This window comes from Passer domesticus, chromosome 1 (genome assembly GCF_036417665.1).
Source record: "Passer domesticus isolate bPasDom1 chromosome 1, bPasDom1.hap1, whole genome shotgun sequence".
NCBI classification, from domain to species: Eukaryota; Metazoa; Chordata; class Aves; order Passeriformes; family Passeridae; genus Passer; species Passer domesticus.
In genome coordinates, this window is record NC_087474.1 from 105,750,141 (window position 1) to 105,766,031 (window position 15,891).

General features: G+C 35.0%; 1 protein-coding gene across 7 annotated transcripts in view; it reads right to left on the reverse strand.

Annotated features, from left to right (window-relative positions):
* The window catches only part of CCDC102B (coiled-coil domain containing 102B), a 156,470-nt gene that overhangs the window by 129,830 nt on the left and 10,749 nt on the right, over nt 1-15,891 (reverse strand). For all 7 annotated transcript variants that reach the window (XR_010368519.1, XM_064432560.1, XM_064432553.1 and 4 more), the window contains exons 2-4: nt 10,366-10,986; nt 8,327-8,535; nt 3,719-3,827 (exon numbers count right to left, since the gene is read on the reverse strand). Coding sequence is in view for 6 of the 7 variants with exons in the window: in XM_064432560.1 (XP_064288630.1) it covers nt 3,719-3,827; nt 8,327-8,535; nt 10,366-10,974 (927 nt within the window). In the remaining variant the exon portion in view is untranslated. The remainder of the gene's footprint in view (nt 1-3,718; nt 3,828-8,326; nt 8,536-10,365; nt 10,987-15,891) is intronic.

Below are 15,891 nucleotides of genomic sequence, written 5' to 3' on the forward strand. Positions count from 1 at the left end.
CTGAGTAATTTCTCTCCTGTTTAAAATAATAAAGTGTTTTACATCTTTTAATGGATGAACAGAATCGTTAAAACAAAAAAAAGAAATTATCAGTTACAACACCAAATGCAACTTTCTGTTGTACCTGTTAAAACGGTCTAATTTATGGCCCCAAACAAGTCAAGATCAATGGTAGTGTCACACAAAGCTGCCTATAATGCTCATGGTTACTATGATCATAAATTGTCTCTTTACTACTTTTTTAAATTAACACAATACTTTGAAAACTTATTTACAACTTCCAAATTGATGCTGAATGGATAATACGTTAAAACCATGATCAGCAAGATCAACAACATTTTCCATATTTAGTTTATTCCAAGCTGAGTAAATACTTATCTTTTAATGAAAGTAAATAAAGAAAGTGATTAGTTACTGGGAGCACTAATTATCAAGTCTTGGCAGCTGTGAAGTTTCCAACATTCCCCACAATCTCTCCAACTTCCAAAAGGCTAGATGAGCTATCCATTCCTAAAAATGGCTTCATTTGCAGTGGCACTGTCACTTGCAAACCAAGCACTTTTTTTTCACATTCACAGTGGGACTGTTAGGCAATCTACCAAAGGAAATAGAAGATTAATTTAGTCAAGGATATGAAAATAATCCAGATGTAATGATTGATCTGCTTTTAATCTAGAAATTCCTTTGTGATTTAATAGTGGAAATTTATATTAGAATCAGATTCCATGCTTAGCTTAGTAGATTTCTGCACTTTCTTTTATTTCACTTTCAAATGTTTCACTGTCAAAAATCTTGCCTGTTGTTCCAGCATCCATTTCTCAACAGTAATATATAGTGAGTGAAATTCACATCTGTGTTGTTAACACACAAGGTTTGGTTTATTTCAGTAGAGTTTCCACTTACAGAAACCCCCACCACTGATATAAATAATTTCATTCAAATTACTCAGATTCATCCAGATAAATGTTTTTCTGCAATTTAAAAATGAGATTTATGTCATAAATGTCAGAAGCTGAAAAGAATACTCAAATATTACCTCCTGTTAACAATTAAAGAAATCGAGCATGTTCCCAAGAAAAAAGCAGCAACACATATATGTAGACATGCAAATGCATAAATATTTTTATCTATCTCCAATGAATTCTCAGAAAATTTTTACTTCCTATTGTTCTATTCCTGATGACAGTCCCATAAAGCATTTCATAAAGATTACATTTCTTAAGCAAAACTATCAACTAAACCCATACTTCCTCTGTTTTGCACAAGTATAACAAGCTAAAAATCCTACTTAATGAGCAAGCAGAAAATAAAGAACTAAAATCTGAAGGAACTCAAATATGAAATATAGATATTAGTTTGCTGCTGCATTGCATATGCATCACCTATTAACTAGAACTTGAGATTTAATAGACTGCTTGCAATTCTTTCCAGAACATGAAATAAAGCTAATAAAATTCCCTCCATTATTCCAAATTTGAGATGTTAAATTCAGAGGACATTTTTAATTCACTATCTGTGTTTAGTTATATAGACATACATTTTGAGTTTTGAGGGATCAAAGAGGTCCTCTATCCATTGTCCTGAAAGCTAAAACCCATAAACTGCAATACTAATATTTCTTATTCTTCTAGTCATGAACGCAGATTGAAATGAACATGTATTTCCTAACACCAATTCAACACAACCAGGCAATGTTCTTAAATTACTCCTTCAAGGCTGATCTTTGTAAAAGTAAATTGCTTTCTGGCATCAAAACTCCACCATGCTGAGCTAAATCGGTCTCCTGGCACATCTACCTGTTCTCTCAAGTATGAGGACAAACCTTTGCTGTACTCCAAGGCCTGACAGCTTTGGTTGACTCCTTTGTTTACCTATCAGAGTTGCCTCCCATGGGGCCCTTCCCAGCAGTTCCCTGACTAAGCCAATATCCTGCTCTCCTTAGGTTCAGGGTCTGTACTCTGTTACTTGCCTTTCTTCTTTCAGGATGATCAACACCGCTATTTCAAAGCTACCACAGAAGAAGAAATAATTCACATACCCAGCTAGTTTCCTTCATATTAGTCAGTAACAAATCCAGTTATTCATCACCACTTGTTGGCCTTCAGCTAGAATTTATTCTGGAAACCCCACTGAAATCTCTGTGATTGCAGCAGCTATTCTAACTTTCTAGCAGCTGTAGCCACCCACGAGACCTGGGATTTACAACTTCGAGATGTGTTCTTGAAACACTTTTTTGTTTCCTCATTAGGTGGTCTGTAACAAACTCCTACCACAATGACACCCTCACTGGCCTATCCTCTGATCCTGGATTCACAAGTCTGATTATCCCCCATCCTTCTGGAGATCTCAAAAGAACTGAGCTGCTTTTAAATCTGAAGGCAACTTCCATCCCCTCAGCCCTTCCTTGTCAGTGTTTCTAGAAGTCCTTCACAGTACTCCAGTTGCATGGACTTGGCGCAGTATTTGAATTTTTCCAACAATATTGTAGTTCTTTATCCACATACAATTCTAATTCTCACTGCTTGTTTCCTAGGATGTGTGCATTTCTTTACCAACATTTGAGACAGGTGTCCCTTCACATTGTTTTATCATTCCTGAAGTCTTTTGTGCTCCTATCAACCTGTGTCCTGAGTTTTCCAGCCGACCACCTCTCCTTCATTTCACTGTGGTCTGTAATCTCTCATTGCTTCCTTTCCTAGTTTGGGTCCCCATGACCTCAACCCCAGAGCTATGTGATCATTCCCAATATGCCCCTGGCTGATGCCCATCAGGCTGAGTAGTAGCATAGCAGTCTAAGGACTGCACAGACCTTGGCAATCTCTCTGCAATTTTCTGGATCCTAGCCCACAGCAAGCCACATAACCCTCAAAAAAGCAAGTGGGGAACACAGGGGTTTCTATCCTCACAGGAGCAAGCCTCCTACTACTACCACTTGCTGCTTCCTCCTGATGTTAATGCACGGTGTGTGTTAAAGCTGGCTCTGATGCCTCACAAGTTATAGCTTTCTTCTCTTACTTCACTACCAGGTGTTTGAACCTTTTGAACTGCAGATCTGGAAAAAGAGCCATCCTCCAGTTCCTGGAGAACATACCTTTCCAGCCCTCCTACTGCGGGACTCTATTAACTGTGAAACTCACAGCCTCTGGCTGCCCCTCCCATGTGGTTCAGACTTTTTTATCTCTGGGTGCCTGTGAAGATCCTGTTAATCTCCTCTTTGCATTCTCTGATCCTGCCCAGCCTTACTTCCTTGTCCAGGTTGATGGGGACAACATATTTTTTCAGGCACTTTCTACACCTCTACTGCTCTATTTCTCCAGGCAGGGCTTTCCTGAACATCCCCACACCCAACATGGGCCCTTTCTCTCTGAATACAAGCCCCACTGGACCCTGATCACACATTGCTGGACCACCAGCCTCACCACACGTGGGGATGGAGCACCAGAACCTGCTGCCTCTGGCTGGTCCTTTCCTGGAAGCCTGTGGAGCCATCCCAGGGCCACTCTCACAGCTCCCAAGCACCAGTGCTGCCATGATAGCATCCACACACCCTCAACAGGTCCCTCCCATCTGTCTACACAGAATAATCATTGATAGATGGTGGATTTATCACACTCATAAACCCACAATTAACACAATTAATTCTTAATTACAACACAGGAAATCAGAAGTCTAAATCCTTTTTCTTACTTCATGTGATGACAATGTACTGCTAACATACCTGTTTCAGGCTTTCCAGCTTGGTTTGTCTCAGTTCTTCATATTTCCATTTCCAAAGAAATAATTCGTTTTCCATCTTTTCCATTTCTTTCTCCAGAAATACATTCATTCTAAAAAAAGTATTTTAACATTTAGCATTGCACAATTTTGAAGCTGACAGAACAAAAATTACTTTGAATTTCCTTCTCATAGCTTGAGTTTTCTCTTGACTTTTCCAACAACCTTTATTATCATTGCATAATTAGCTCAGACGTTTCACCAAAAATAATAGTTAAATAGAAAACAGAAATCCAGTAGTACAGAATTGAAACTTTAAATGAAATAAAATTTTGGGATAAAATGAAGAAAATTTGACTTCAGTTAGTGGTTCAGGCCACCTAATTTATCTCAAGTTTCTTCACAATTAGTGAAGACCCTCAAAGAAATTGTATTAAAAACAGAGGATTAAACACATGTATACAGGGGGAAATATACTATCAAGACCAGAAACCAAATATGATTGAAGTTAAATGTTAAAAAACATTATTAAGAGATGTATATTTCATGTTTCAAAAATAATTGCTCCTGGAAGAAAATGCTAGAAATATTTTAGGAAAATGTATTATTTAGTGTAGAAGGACTATGCCTGTACAATGAGAAAAATATTAAATAGTTGAAAATAAAATTCTAATGCTGGCAATTAAAGAAACTATTGTGTGCCACAGTAGTTATTTTCTATTCTAATGGAGACCAACTGAACTTTTCAACCTTTTTAATAAAGATGTTATTCATGGGCTTAGTAGAACTATATTTTGAGAATATTTGGTTTAAATATTCACCTATTATAGTAAAATGTATTGATGGAATTTGTCTGGGGCACTTCTATGCAGCAGACTGCAGTCTTGCACAGAGATAACAAGAGTTGCCACTGACTGGACTGACTCAGGTCCTGGAAGCAATGTTGGCTGCTTTAATGAAGCAATCCACTATAGTGAAATATCCTTCTCTCTTACTTTATACCTAAACCTAATGCTCTTGAATCAGGGATCTCCTTTTTTTTCTGCCTAGATTTAGTATATAGCACAGCTTATCTTAGCAAAGACCTAGAAATCCCATAACATTACAATAATAAAATAAACGCCATTATTCACAAAGCAAAATGGAGCAATATGTATTTCATGCATTTCAATGTAACAGTTTTGCTTTCAAAGTAATGGGATATTTCATTGGAATAATATCTTAACTTCATTGGGAACTAAGAGAATTCTTAGTGGGACACTTAATACAATAGAAAGTGAAATCATGAAAGACGATGTTCTAATAGTTTGAATAATTGCCTGTTGAGTGTACTGGATGCAGTGAAAGTCCTCAGAAATGCTCTATTCTGAAAAGTAAAAGAGGAATGTACAGTATATTTTGATTATTTAGAAGACACTAGTTTTGTTTTGTCTTACAGTACTTAAGTGAGATCAGGTCCCTCTGATACCACTAATTGAAAGAAATTATTCTGATTACATAAAGTTTACTATTTAAATAAAGAAAACAGAGTGGAAGAAAGACTATAGCAGACATCAGAAGCAGCTTATTAAGGATAAAGCAGATAAAAGGATCAAGTTCAGAGCATTTTCCATGGATTTTGTAACAAGACCTTTTAACTCATTGTCTAATTAAATCACAGAATTACACAGAATGGTTGAAGTTGAGAGGGATCCCGAGAAGGTCATCTGGTGCAAACCTCATGCTCAAGCAGGGTTGCCTAGAACTGATTGCTCAGAACCTTGCCCAGATGTCATTTGAATGTCTCCAAGGATGCAGACTCAGCAACCTTTCTGGAAACCAGTGCCAGTGTTCAGTGATCCTCGCAGAAAAAAAAAAAAGATTTCTTGTTGTTCAGGCAGTGCCTTTTGTATCCATTTTCTGGGTTGCCCAGCCAGTCTCAAGCAGTTCCTCTTTGATATTATCAACTAGCAGTGGACTAGTCTGTGGGCTTTTGGTCTTAGAAGAAACAAACATTTTAAGCACAAAACAGAACAAATTACTATCTTAAAACTAGAAGAAAATTACATGAGAAGACTGACCCAAAAGATGACAAAAGATAGCTATTTTTAGCAAATGATTACGCAAAATGCTGAACCACTCATAAGGTTTGTCATCTCCATTCGAGTTAATGTGTAATTGATATAGGCCACTAGTACCTAGTAGAGGATGTTAGTGTGTAATTTTATGTTGCAAACCCAAGCCTGATATTTTTTGAATGTCAAAAACATAAATTTTCATCTCTTTACTTTTATTATTTTAAGACCATCTTTCTTTTTGTCCTTTGCAAAGCCTGATCTGTGTGCATAAGGCTATGTCAACATTACTGATGATAGCTCTAAGCAGAATGCAAAAAGCAGAAATCTTCTCAGGGTGAAAAAGCAAAATATCTTATGGAGAGAGTTAGGAAGCTAAGAAGGTTACTAGTTACGTAACTTAGTTAGGGGGAAATTCAAACACTGGATTTGCATAAGCTAACTTGACTCTAGAAAAATGCAGTCAGAGTTCAGGGTGCTGCATGTAAGCCAGGAAACTTCTGAGAAGTCCTCTGCTGTATGAGTAAGATCATACTGACTGCTAAAGTAACCTTTGGCCTTGGGGTTCAAGCTGTCTATTATCTGTTTGCTTTTGATGCAACACAGCTGTGTGTTCTTGGCTCAAGTTCACTGAGAAAATTGCTAAGTTGTGAGAAAGAAGCTGTGAGAAAGTACTTAAGCTAGCGCCACACAAGATAAGGGGAGTAAAAATGCAAACGGGGTGAGATTGTTGAGATAGTCATTGCTAGCAACTCCAGAATACAGGAGTAAAAATACTGACATGAGCAAGAATAAAACCTAAGAGAGAAAACTGGAAATCTGAAGTTGTAAATATAGCAAAATCAGCCAATTCTACTAAGTGGTGGGGACCAGCCCTTTCTGAGATAGCAGGTGAAACCTGCTCAACAAATATTCATCAGCCATCTCAAGTCATGGTGACTATGATAATGCTTATATTAATAATATTATTCCTAGCTATTTACTGTCTGTATTGCCAAATATAGTTACTTCATACTTAGAAGTTGCATATATTCTGCTTACATAACATCTCTGCATGCAGGAAATGTTGCCCTCCTGGAGAGGGAGTTGTTATACCAATTCCCGCTGTTATGTGGAAATCACAGCTAGGTGAGCATTTTTGCTGCCTGAGGTTGGCATTGCCACATGTTGCATGTTATAGAGGTGCCCCAATTCTTACTGCGTGCCAGTACATTTATTTCCTTATACCAAAGTATAAAATAAATTAATATGAAATTATTCATAAATTAAAAAATGAAAAAATAAATACATGAAAGAAAAGAATAAATGAAAAAAATCTGTCTCTGTGAAGTACAGCTTAGAATTGGTTGGACAAACAGAACAACCAAAACCTATTAAAGTTTTGCCTGAGAAGTGACTAAAAGTGAGTTGAAAAATCATCCATTTTCTAAAAGAAAGTTATTATATATGTATGCATACTTGATTGCTGATGAAGAACCTAGGCCCCTAAATATTTCAACCCCAGGAAAATGAGTATGTGAGACATCAGTCTCCTAATTCACACATATATTTTCTTTCACAGACAAGTAAAATACATTTTAAAGAGAGAGAACACAGCCATATTCTGGTATGTAATTCAACTAGAGAATTCTTGTATGATTTCTACAACTATCTAATTCATATAACAAGCACATTAAATATTAGTTAGGAACTGAAAAGATTTTTTTCACCTCAGACTTGTACGATCTACACGACAGTTATGAAATAAACTGACAGACAGGAAATTCTTCAGCACAGTTTACCATTGAAGACTTTCTGAACTGAAAATATTGAATAATTTGCAATAGACAGGGAATGTACTTCCTTTTAATTTTCTAATTAACTTAACTGATTTGAAATTACCGTCACCTGTAATTACAGCCTGAAGTCTGCTACTACATCCTCATACATCACATGCTGCATGTTTCCTTGAAAAGCCTTTCTGGTGAGATTCAATCTTTCTCAATATTTACTATTTACACAACATAAAACTTCTTTTAGGCCACCAAAATGTACATTTAATATTTATGTCAGGCAAATTTGATATGCTACATCAATATTATTTATTGTGTACAATAAATGTGTTACTCCCTCTTTGTCACTGGCTTTTAACACAGACTTTGCTACAAGTTAAGAGGTTAGCAGCATTTTGCAGCCGATTCATGTATTTTGAATTCAATAACAACTTTGTCATTGTGCAGTTGGACTCTTTCAAGTCTGCTGGTAGAGTAAATGAAAGTTTGTTATTATGCACAAAGCACTCCAATAACTGGGTATAACATACATTAGATATCACTGCAGTGAGAGCAAATTACATATTTATGTGGAATGCCTCTTATTTAAATGACAGAAAAGCCAGGGAAAGCAATAAACATACTATGCTGAATTGTTTCTCTAAATTCTTATGAAAGGCTTGCAAACAGCAATGAATAAAGTTTAGAACATATGAGCTATAAATGCAACCATCACCATATCTATTTTAGAAACTGTCTTCATCCCCTCTATGAGAATTGCAAAAGTAGGATATATTTTGCACTTACTCTCTTTCCTTCTGTAAGATTTTCCTCATCTCAGCCAAGTGCAAATTTAAGACTGATACATGTATTAAATCATTCTCTGTTTTCTTAGCTGTAGTGCCCAAACTTATTTTAGGGTCCTCCAAATAGATGCTGGGAAGTCCATTGGGGAAGAAATTGGGAGGCTTTGTGGTGATTTTTTTATTGTCATTGCTTTGGCCTTTGTTTACATCCTGAGAAAACAAAAATACGACACCTGAGAAACACATAAGTGAAGGAAAAAGTCTGACATAGCTCCATAGGGCCTACCAAGGCTCTTCTAGACATTTAAGGAACATTGGAGAAAGAAAATAAATAGGTAATATCTTAGAGAGTTGGACTATATATGGGTAGAAGGTGCAAAATGTCAGTATATTTGAATAACTGTAATTTTGTGATATCTCACACTTCTGTTATGACAAGCTTCATATCCAAAATATTTTGAAAATGTCTTTACTAAGGAAATATATTAAATTTCTCTTTTGTTGGCTATAACTCTGGTGAAGACAGAATCTTGGAACTAATAATACCAGAAATGAAATTTATCCATACAAATAATGTATTGAGGAACTCTACATTATGAACTCAAACTTTATGTAAAGTGTGTTGAAGTAGGCTTATACAAGTTTTTCATAAGGAACAAAGTATATATATAGCTATTTTGAAGATACATGCTTTGCATACAAAACATAAGAAAAAATAATATCAAAATTGGAAAAAAATTAAAAGTAAAATAGACATATTTGAGGAAGACTGAATGTCTCTTATAAACAAGTTACCCTTAGAAATGTATTTGCTTTACCATATCTGAGGAATTTGGTTTAAAAGCTAATCTCATTTTAGCAGTTTACTGACAATCCTCTTTCACATCACTCTGTTCTTTTGAATTTTTTAGAAGAATGACCAAAATGTACATCAGAAAATACTAGAAACCACTGGAAAGATATAAATGTTTCCCATTCACAAATAAAGTTTCAGTTTTTACGTAGAAAATATTTTATACTAGGGAAGTATAGTTAAAGTATATTTTGTGGTATTTCCTTCCAATGGCACATTTGTCTGCCTGAAAATATGGAAGGTGTGCTTTTTTGGCAAAATTTATTTTTTCTACTAAAATTAATTGGTTTTTTTCGTTTGATTGTTTTTTATTTTTTCAGATTTCAAAGGACTATAATATCCTTAATATGCATTAGAGAGTAAAATTTCCAAACAGAATATGTACAGATCTAAGATCTTGGCAATTTCCCTTGAACTGAAGTAAAAACTTTCCTACTTTCAACTCTGCAGGGAAAAATATTTTCCTGCAACGTGTGCAAAAAATTACCTATATCTACAAAGACTGCCACCTATCAGAAAACAAGTAAAGTTTTTAAATGGTGATGTCTATGAAGATTATACAGTGCATTCCAGGGCACAGAATTAAAGGTAGTTAAACATGAACAAATATTTCAACTTTTGATGAATGTAACTGGATCTTTTCTGTAGGAGCTGTTTAAACAATGCTGATACTTGATTTTTTAATTCTAATAATTATTTAATGACTCTCCTTATCAAACAAAAAGTCTTGCAAATTTGCAAAAGAATTGCCTACTTCTTCCCACACTTTTGAAGTTCAGAGAGAATTAAATTATTTTAGACTTTAGGTTCTTTAGAAGCCAAGAACCTAATACTCTTTTTTGGAGGGGAGAAAGAATATAAGTATGCAAAACATAATTAATTCAGATAAGATAGGTAACCTGTTACCGTAAAACATGGCAGAGAATCAAAACAAGATGGTAAATTATTGAATATAACAGTCTGCCTCTGTTCCTTAAGAGTCTAGTCATAGTGGAAGGGTATGAATTATTTTCTGTATTTTTCTGTATTAGAAATATTTAGATGGGTGGGTCTGGGGGCCAAAGGGTTTTGCTAGTGAATGGATCAGACAGCATTTCTGTCAAAATTCTTGAAAAATCCCATTTCTATATGCACATCCATACTTTATCACTTCTTCATGAACCACAAAAAATATTTCCCATTTTTACCTTCTTTGTGTCTTCTGCCCCAGGAATTGTGATGATTTTGGTTAGGTCTTTTGGAGGTTCTGGTTCCAGAAACATTAACAGGCTTTGTTCTTTTTTAATACAGGATATTTCTGAGCAACAGCATTCCATTTTCCAAGCAGTTCCATTTTCTAAGTTTTCCTTCTCACTTACTAAATCCTGATTTATTTTTTTAAGTACACTTAGCTCTTTTATGACACTGTCTAGTTTGATTCTCAATTGTCTTGCTTCCTCTCGTGCTTTATTTCTTTCTCCTCTAACTTTGCTCCATTTCTCCCTCCAGTTAGCAGTGCAATCTGACCACCAGCGCATGGTCTTCTCCATTTGGGCAGCTCTGGCTTTGACTTCCTCCAGTTCCTGAATTTTTACTGCTTCAAAAATTTCCCAATCACTGCTGAAACTTGTATGCATATGTGCATAATGAGGTGAATTTGGGTAGAAACTTTGAGATGGAATATTTGAATGAAACAGATGGTCACCTGGTTGCCAACATCTATCTAATTTATCAGGTTGTGTTGTTTGGTTCCCAAAAACCTCTATCTCTTCCATTTGCTTCTGAATGGAGTCTAAATTAATATTTTGATTCATCATCTAATTTCAGTCCTAAAAAAGACAAAGACAGACAATAATTTAGCTTTTAATTAATTATATAGTATTAATAACCTTCAACAGTTGGGATATTTACTGCTGTAACCGTGAGTTAATCATGCTGCTCATGTTTTAAAAATGTGCTTTATCAACAAGAAATAGCTATTCAAGTATCTTTTATTTAATACTTTTTGAGTACAGCATAAACAAATATACCTATTACTTGGCTAGCATTTGCTTGCAAAGGAAGGGTCATTAAATAATCATAGCGCTCTCAAAAATGTTTGAGTCTAAAGAAAACAGACAAAAGGTTTTTTCCTTCAAGAAAAGATTGAATTGAATCAATATATGTTTTAAATATCTAGTTCTGTTTGTCTAGAACTACAATCACAAATTACTTGCCTTCTTTCCCAAACTGGAATTTCATACTAGGCAAAACTTGCCTTATTAATTTGCATACCCAAGGAAAAAAAGTATTATCAAAACCCTTGTGACCTTTGGATTTCCTTTTTTTCAAGAGAAAAATCAAGTATTTTTTATAGGAGGCTTTATTTTGCTGTCTGCATTCCAGAAGATTTCCAGGTAGTATATTCTTATATTATTCTTGAAATAATAATATAAGAGAAAAAGAGAAAAAATTCTCTTCACTATCCTTATTACTCTACTGTACAGCCTACCTCGTAGTGGTATGACTCAGCTAGTAAATCTTGTTGCATTCTTTTTAATTATTTATCTTTTGATTATTTATTACTTATTTGGCTCAGAGGAAAAACAGTTTCTCAGAAATTGCTTCCCTACCCCAGTGCTGAGAAAATGCTGATGTGGACAGTCTGTAGAGACTAACCACTTACAGCTCCTTGTTTTTTTCATCTTGGTTATGAAAACCAGAGCAACCAAACAAATAAAATTCAGAAAAATAAACAAACTTAAAAATCTTGCTACTTCAAGAGAAGACTAAGTTGTTCGAAGTAAAAAAGAAATTGCTTTTATATTGTGATATCCATTTGTAAAAAAAATACTTGTTACAGCAATTAGTGCTAACACCTGCATTTGAAATGCAGAAGGCCACTGCTGCTAACAAAACACTGAAGAATAGATAGTTTTGGCAGTAGGATTCAGTTATGTCTCATTTCAACTGAATAGAAGCTTTTGCATGTTTTGTTCCAGTTTTCCAGCTGTTTTCAACTTTTCCACGATTTTCAGGCCATTTATTTGCCATTTGTTAGAAGCTTATGGAGAGCTGTTGCAGTGGAGTACGGATATGAGAGGAGGAAAAGGACAATGAAGGACTCCCAGTTCCCTTCATTATCACTGCTGTAGTACCATTGAGCCCCACAACACCACTACACAGATGTAGCAGAGCTGCTGCCAAAGCTTCATCAAGGTTGAGCCTTTTTTGTTTCTTGACCTACTTCCAGCAATTTAATTTGAATAAGCCTTATCCAAAATACAATGATATTGCTACACACAAATTTGTATGAGGCCCAGTAGAGACAAAGTAACTAAATATTAAACCCTTGCAGTCAGTTGTTAATTTAATTTCTGGGTTGTAGTAATTCCTTTGTTTCCTAAAGCTTTAATTTTAAAAAATACTCAAAGAAAACCACAGTAAAATTTATATACATAATAATAGATATAAAATATATTACATAATGAAATAGTTAAAACTTTTGGAATTTAAAAAGTGCAATAAATTTTCTTACTTTTTTACACTTTTTACTAGTACCTACACCTACCCCAAAGTAGTATATATCTACAGAAGTATTTATTACACCTTTCATAATCAGTAGTTTTTTTCAGTGGATTTTGCTAGCTTCTGTGCATATTCATTAAAATAAGGGAGAACCTGGGGAAGGCACAGTTTACAAATTTTAAAAGATGGAGAAATAAGAATGGTAATATTTTTCTTTGACTGAAAATTTGATAGACCTGAGAGTTACTTATGAGTCAGAATAGCCTGTTGCTGATGTTTCATTACAGGTTTGAGGACATTTTGTCTTTCGACATTCAATACTGTTTCCAAAGCTAGAGAAAGGTTAAGATTACAGATCACAGGTTACTAAAAAGGAAACATTGGTCATGAATTCTTGCTCCCCTCCATTGTGATGGCTGAAGTGTTCTTAGGGCTGGGACACTGCCAGTCAGATCAAACTTACAGCTGTAACAATTGAAGTAAGCTTGTACAGTAAGCTGATGGTCTATTAGTCTTCTAATCATTTTATGGTAGGTTGAGCTTTGCCTGCACTTTTCAGCATGGATAGATCCTTTCAGAAAATCTAATCAAAACAGGTTTTTAAGATACCCCCTTTAAGGTTGCAAGAAGTAGAATAAAATATAATTTTTTCGTTAAAAGATTCCGTTCTCAACACAACCAATTTCAGTGGATGGCTGACTCAGGATAAAACCAAAAAACAAAAGAACTATTGCTGGGTAAGTGAATTAGGTAACAGGAATTTTATTAAAAGCATGAAATATGAAGATTTGTGCTTGTATCTATTTTTAAAGAAGTGGACTAAAATATTAGTTAGAAAGGAAGCAAAGACTTAAAATTTCGAAAAATATGTTGATCATTGTAAAAGTTTGGAAACTGTCAAAAATCTCACAGTTCCAGTGGATGGACTTATTTTATCTTATTTATAGTTCATATCAATCTACTCTTTCATGTGCTCAAAAATACTGTACTGATGGAATTATAATAAAAACAAATCCAACAGTCCAACTGAAGACTGTTGTAGTATTGAATCTGTTGATACTGAATCTTTTATAATCTCTAGAGTTATAATGGTATTAAAAAAAAATTATTTTCTCTGGTATATGACCACCTCATAGAAAACATCAAATATGTACCTTGATCTCAGAAAACTCTCATCTATAAAATATCTACATATGTTCCAGGGGGAACAAGAATAGTTTTTAACTTGTATATTAAAGATAATTCAAAGAATAAAGGTCCTTGCTAACGTTAGACACAGATGTTTTAACATCAGAAATATCACAAATCTAAAATTGACAAAACAATACTTTGTGGAGCTAGTTGTAAAGTCACTACTTGAGTTTGCAGCAACAGACTAGCTAGCACAGCATATGGAGCTCAGTGTACATAATTAATAGATAAAAGATAATTGGATGGAAAGATAAAAAACTCTTAGAGAATTGGTGAAAATGGGTGTTTTCTGATCAGTGAAGCCTTCTGATTATTCCACTTTTAACAGCTGAGTGATAAGAAGGAACACAACATCCCTTTAAAGTTGTTTTTCTTAATGGAATAATTTAAAGTAAGCATGAACAAAATATATGAAGCAACATTCATTGTGTCATGTGAGTGATGTGTGATGACAGAGTGAGAACAGAGTGATGATAGTTCTCAGAGGAAAAAAAGACATTTGGTGAACATGACAAAGAACATAGGTCTGAAAGATTTTTAATTATACTGCAACCTTTCCTATTTACCTAATGATCCTGAACACCAGTAAGAAAGAGAAGAGCTCTTGATTTATTTTTGCCACCTATTGTTTTAGGTAAACAGCAATATATTCACCCTTAGTGGCACCATCAAACAAAATCACCAGGAGAGAAAAGAATTATTGCACTTTCTTCATGTTAATACCTGCTCACTGAACTCAGCTTTTTCAGTCAACTCAGTAGCTAGGGCAGTGCTTGAGAATACAATTTCAACAACCTTTTTCTAACTGCATGACTTAATCCTTAGTTACATGACTCTTAATTATTAAGACCTCAGCGAAACTTTTTTAAGGTATTCTGTCTTTAGAGAAAATGTCTGCTTTAGATTAAACCAGTTAATTTTCTTTATCTAATCTATAAATTGAATAGGACAAAATTAATCATAGAACTGAACATGTTCTTTTGTAAGTGCTACTGGAAAGCCAGAACTTTCCATGGCATTGCTGCAGTTCACCCATCAACAGAGCCTGACAAAGAGAGAAGGCTTTAAGAAAATGAGTGGGGGTGATGTGGTCATTATGGGAAGAATATAGGAAGTGATTTAACTCACTCCCTGAAAACTTGGCGGTTTACTAAGGGCTGTTAACTGCCAAGCTATCAACTCAAGCAAAAGAGATCAAGTTTTGTGTGTCTGTTCCTGTTGTAAAGTTGGCTTTAATTAATAACACTTAGCACTTAACCCAGTGCCTAGATGAAAAAATATTGCCAAGTAAATGACTGAAATGTATGGCGAAAAAACATCACACTGAATAGTGATTCATGATATAGCTCTGTCTAAAAATATAGCCATAAAAAATTGCATCTAGTTTCCAGAACGCTAAACATCCTGGCAACACGCAACCAGGAGTTTGATAATTTGGCTAGAAAAAATATAGCACAAAAACTCTGAGGCAGTACCTGGTTACAGGAGTGACTTAGACACATAGGGACATAGGATCTATTTCAATAGGCAATAAGGGAGGATGTCAAAAAAGAGGACTGGCAAAAGTTCTGGTGAAACAAATTGTAAATTTGTGTCATTTTTTTTAAACAATGGTACATCACCAACATTCTGCCAGCTTCACGGAAGGTAAACTAATCTGGGAAACTTCTCATGTGTATTATAACAAACACCTGGAGGGTGCAAAGAAGTCCTTACAGGAGTGGGGCTCAGAATATATTCTCTGCCTAAGCCATCACTGGTCTCACAACTGCCTTAAGCCAGTGGTTTGGCACTTCTCCCTTATTCAGAGAAATATAATCTTAGCGTCGATAACATTTTAAGAATGAAGTAGGACAAGCCTGGTTTAGGTCAAATCTTGTACAATGGATTTTTCAGCTACTGCATCAGCCTCAAAATAGTGGGACAGTAGATCGATGGAATAAACTACTAAACCAGCAAATACACAAGAATGGATCTATTAGTACTGTGTGGGAATCATGTCTGTGAAAACTTGTAAATTGGCTATACAAGTGACA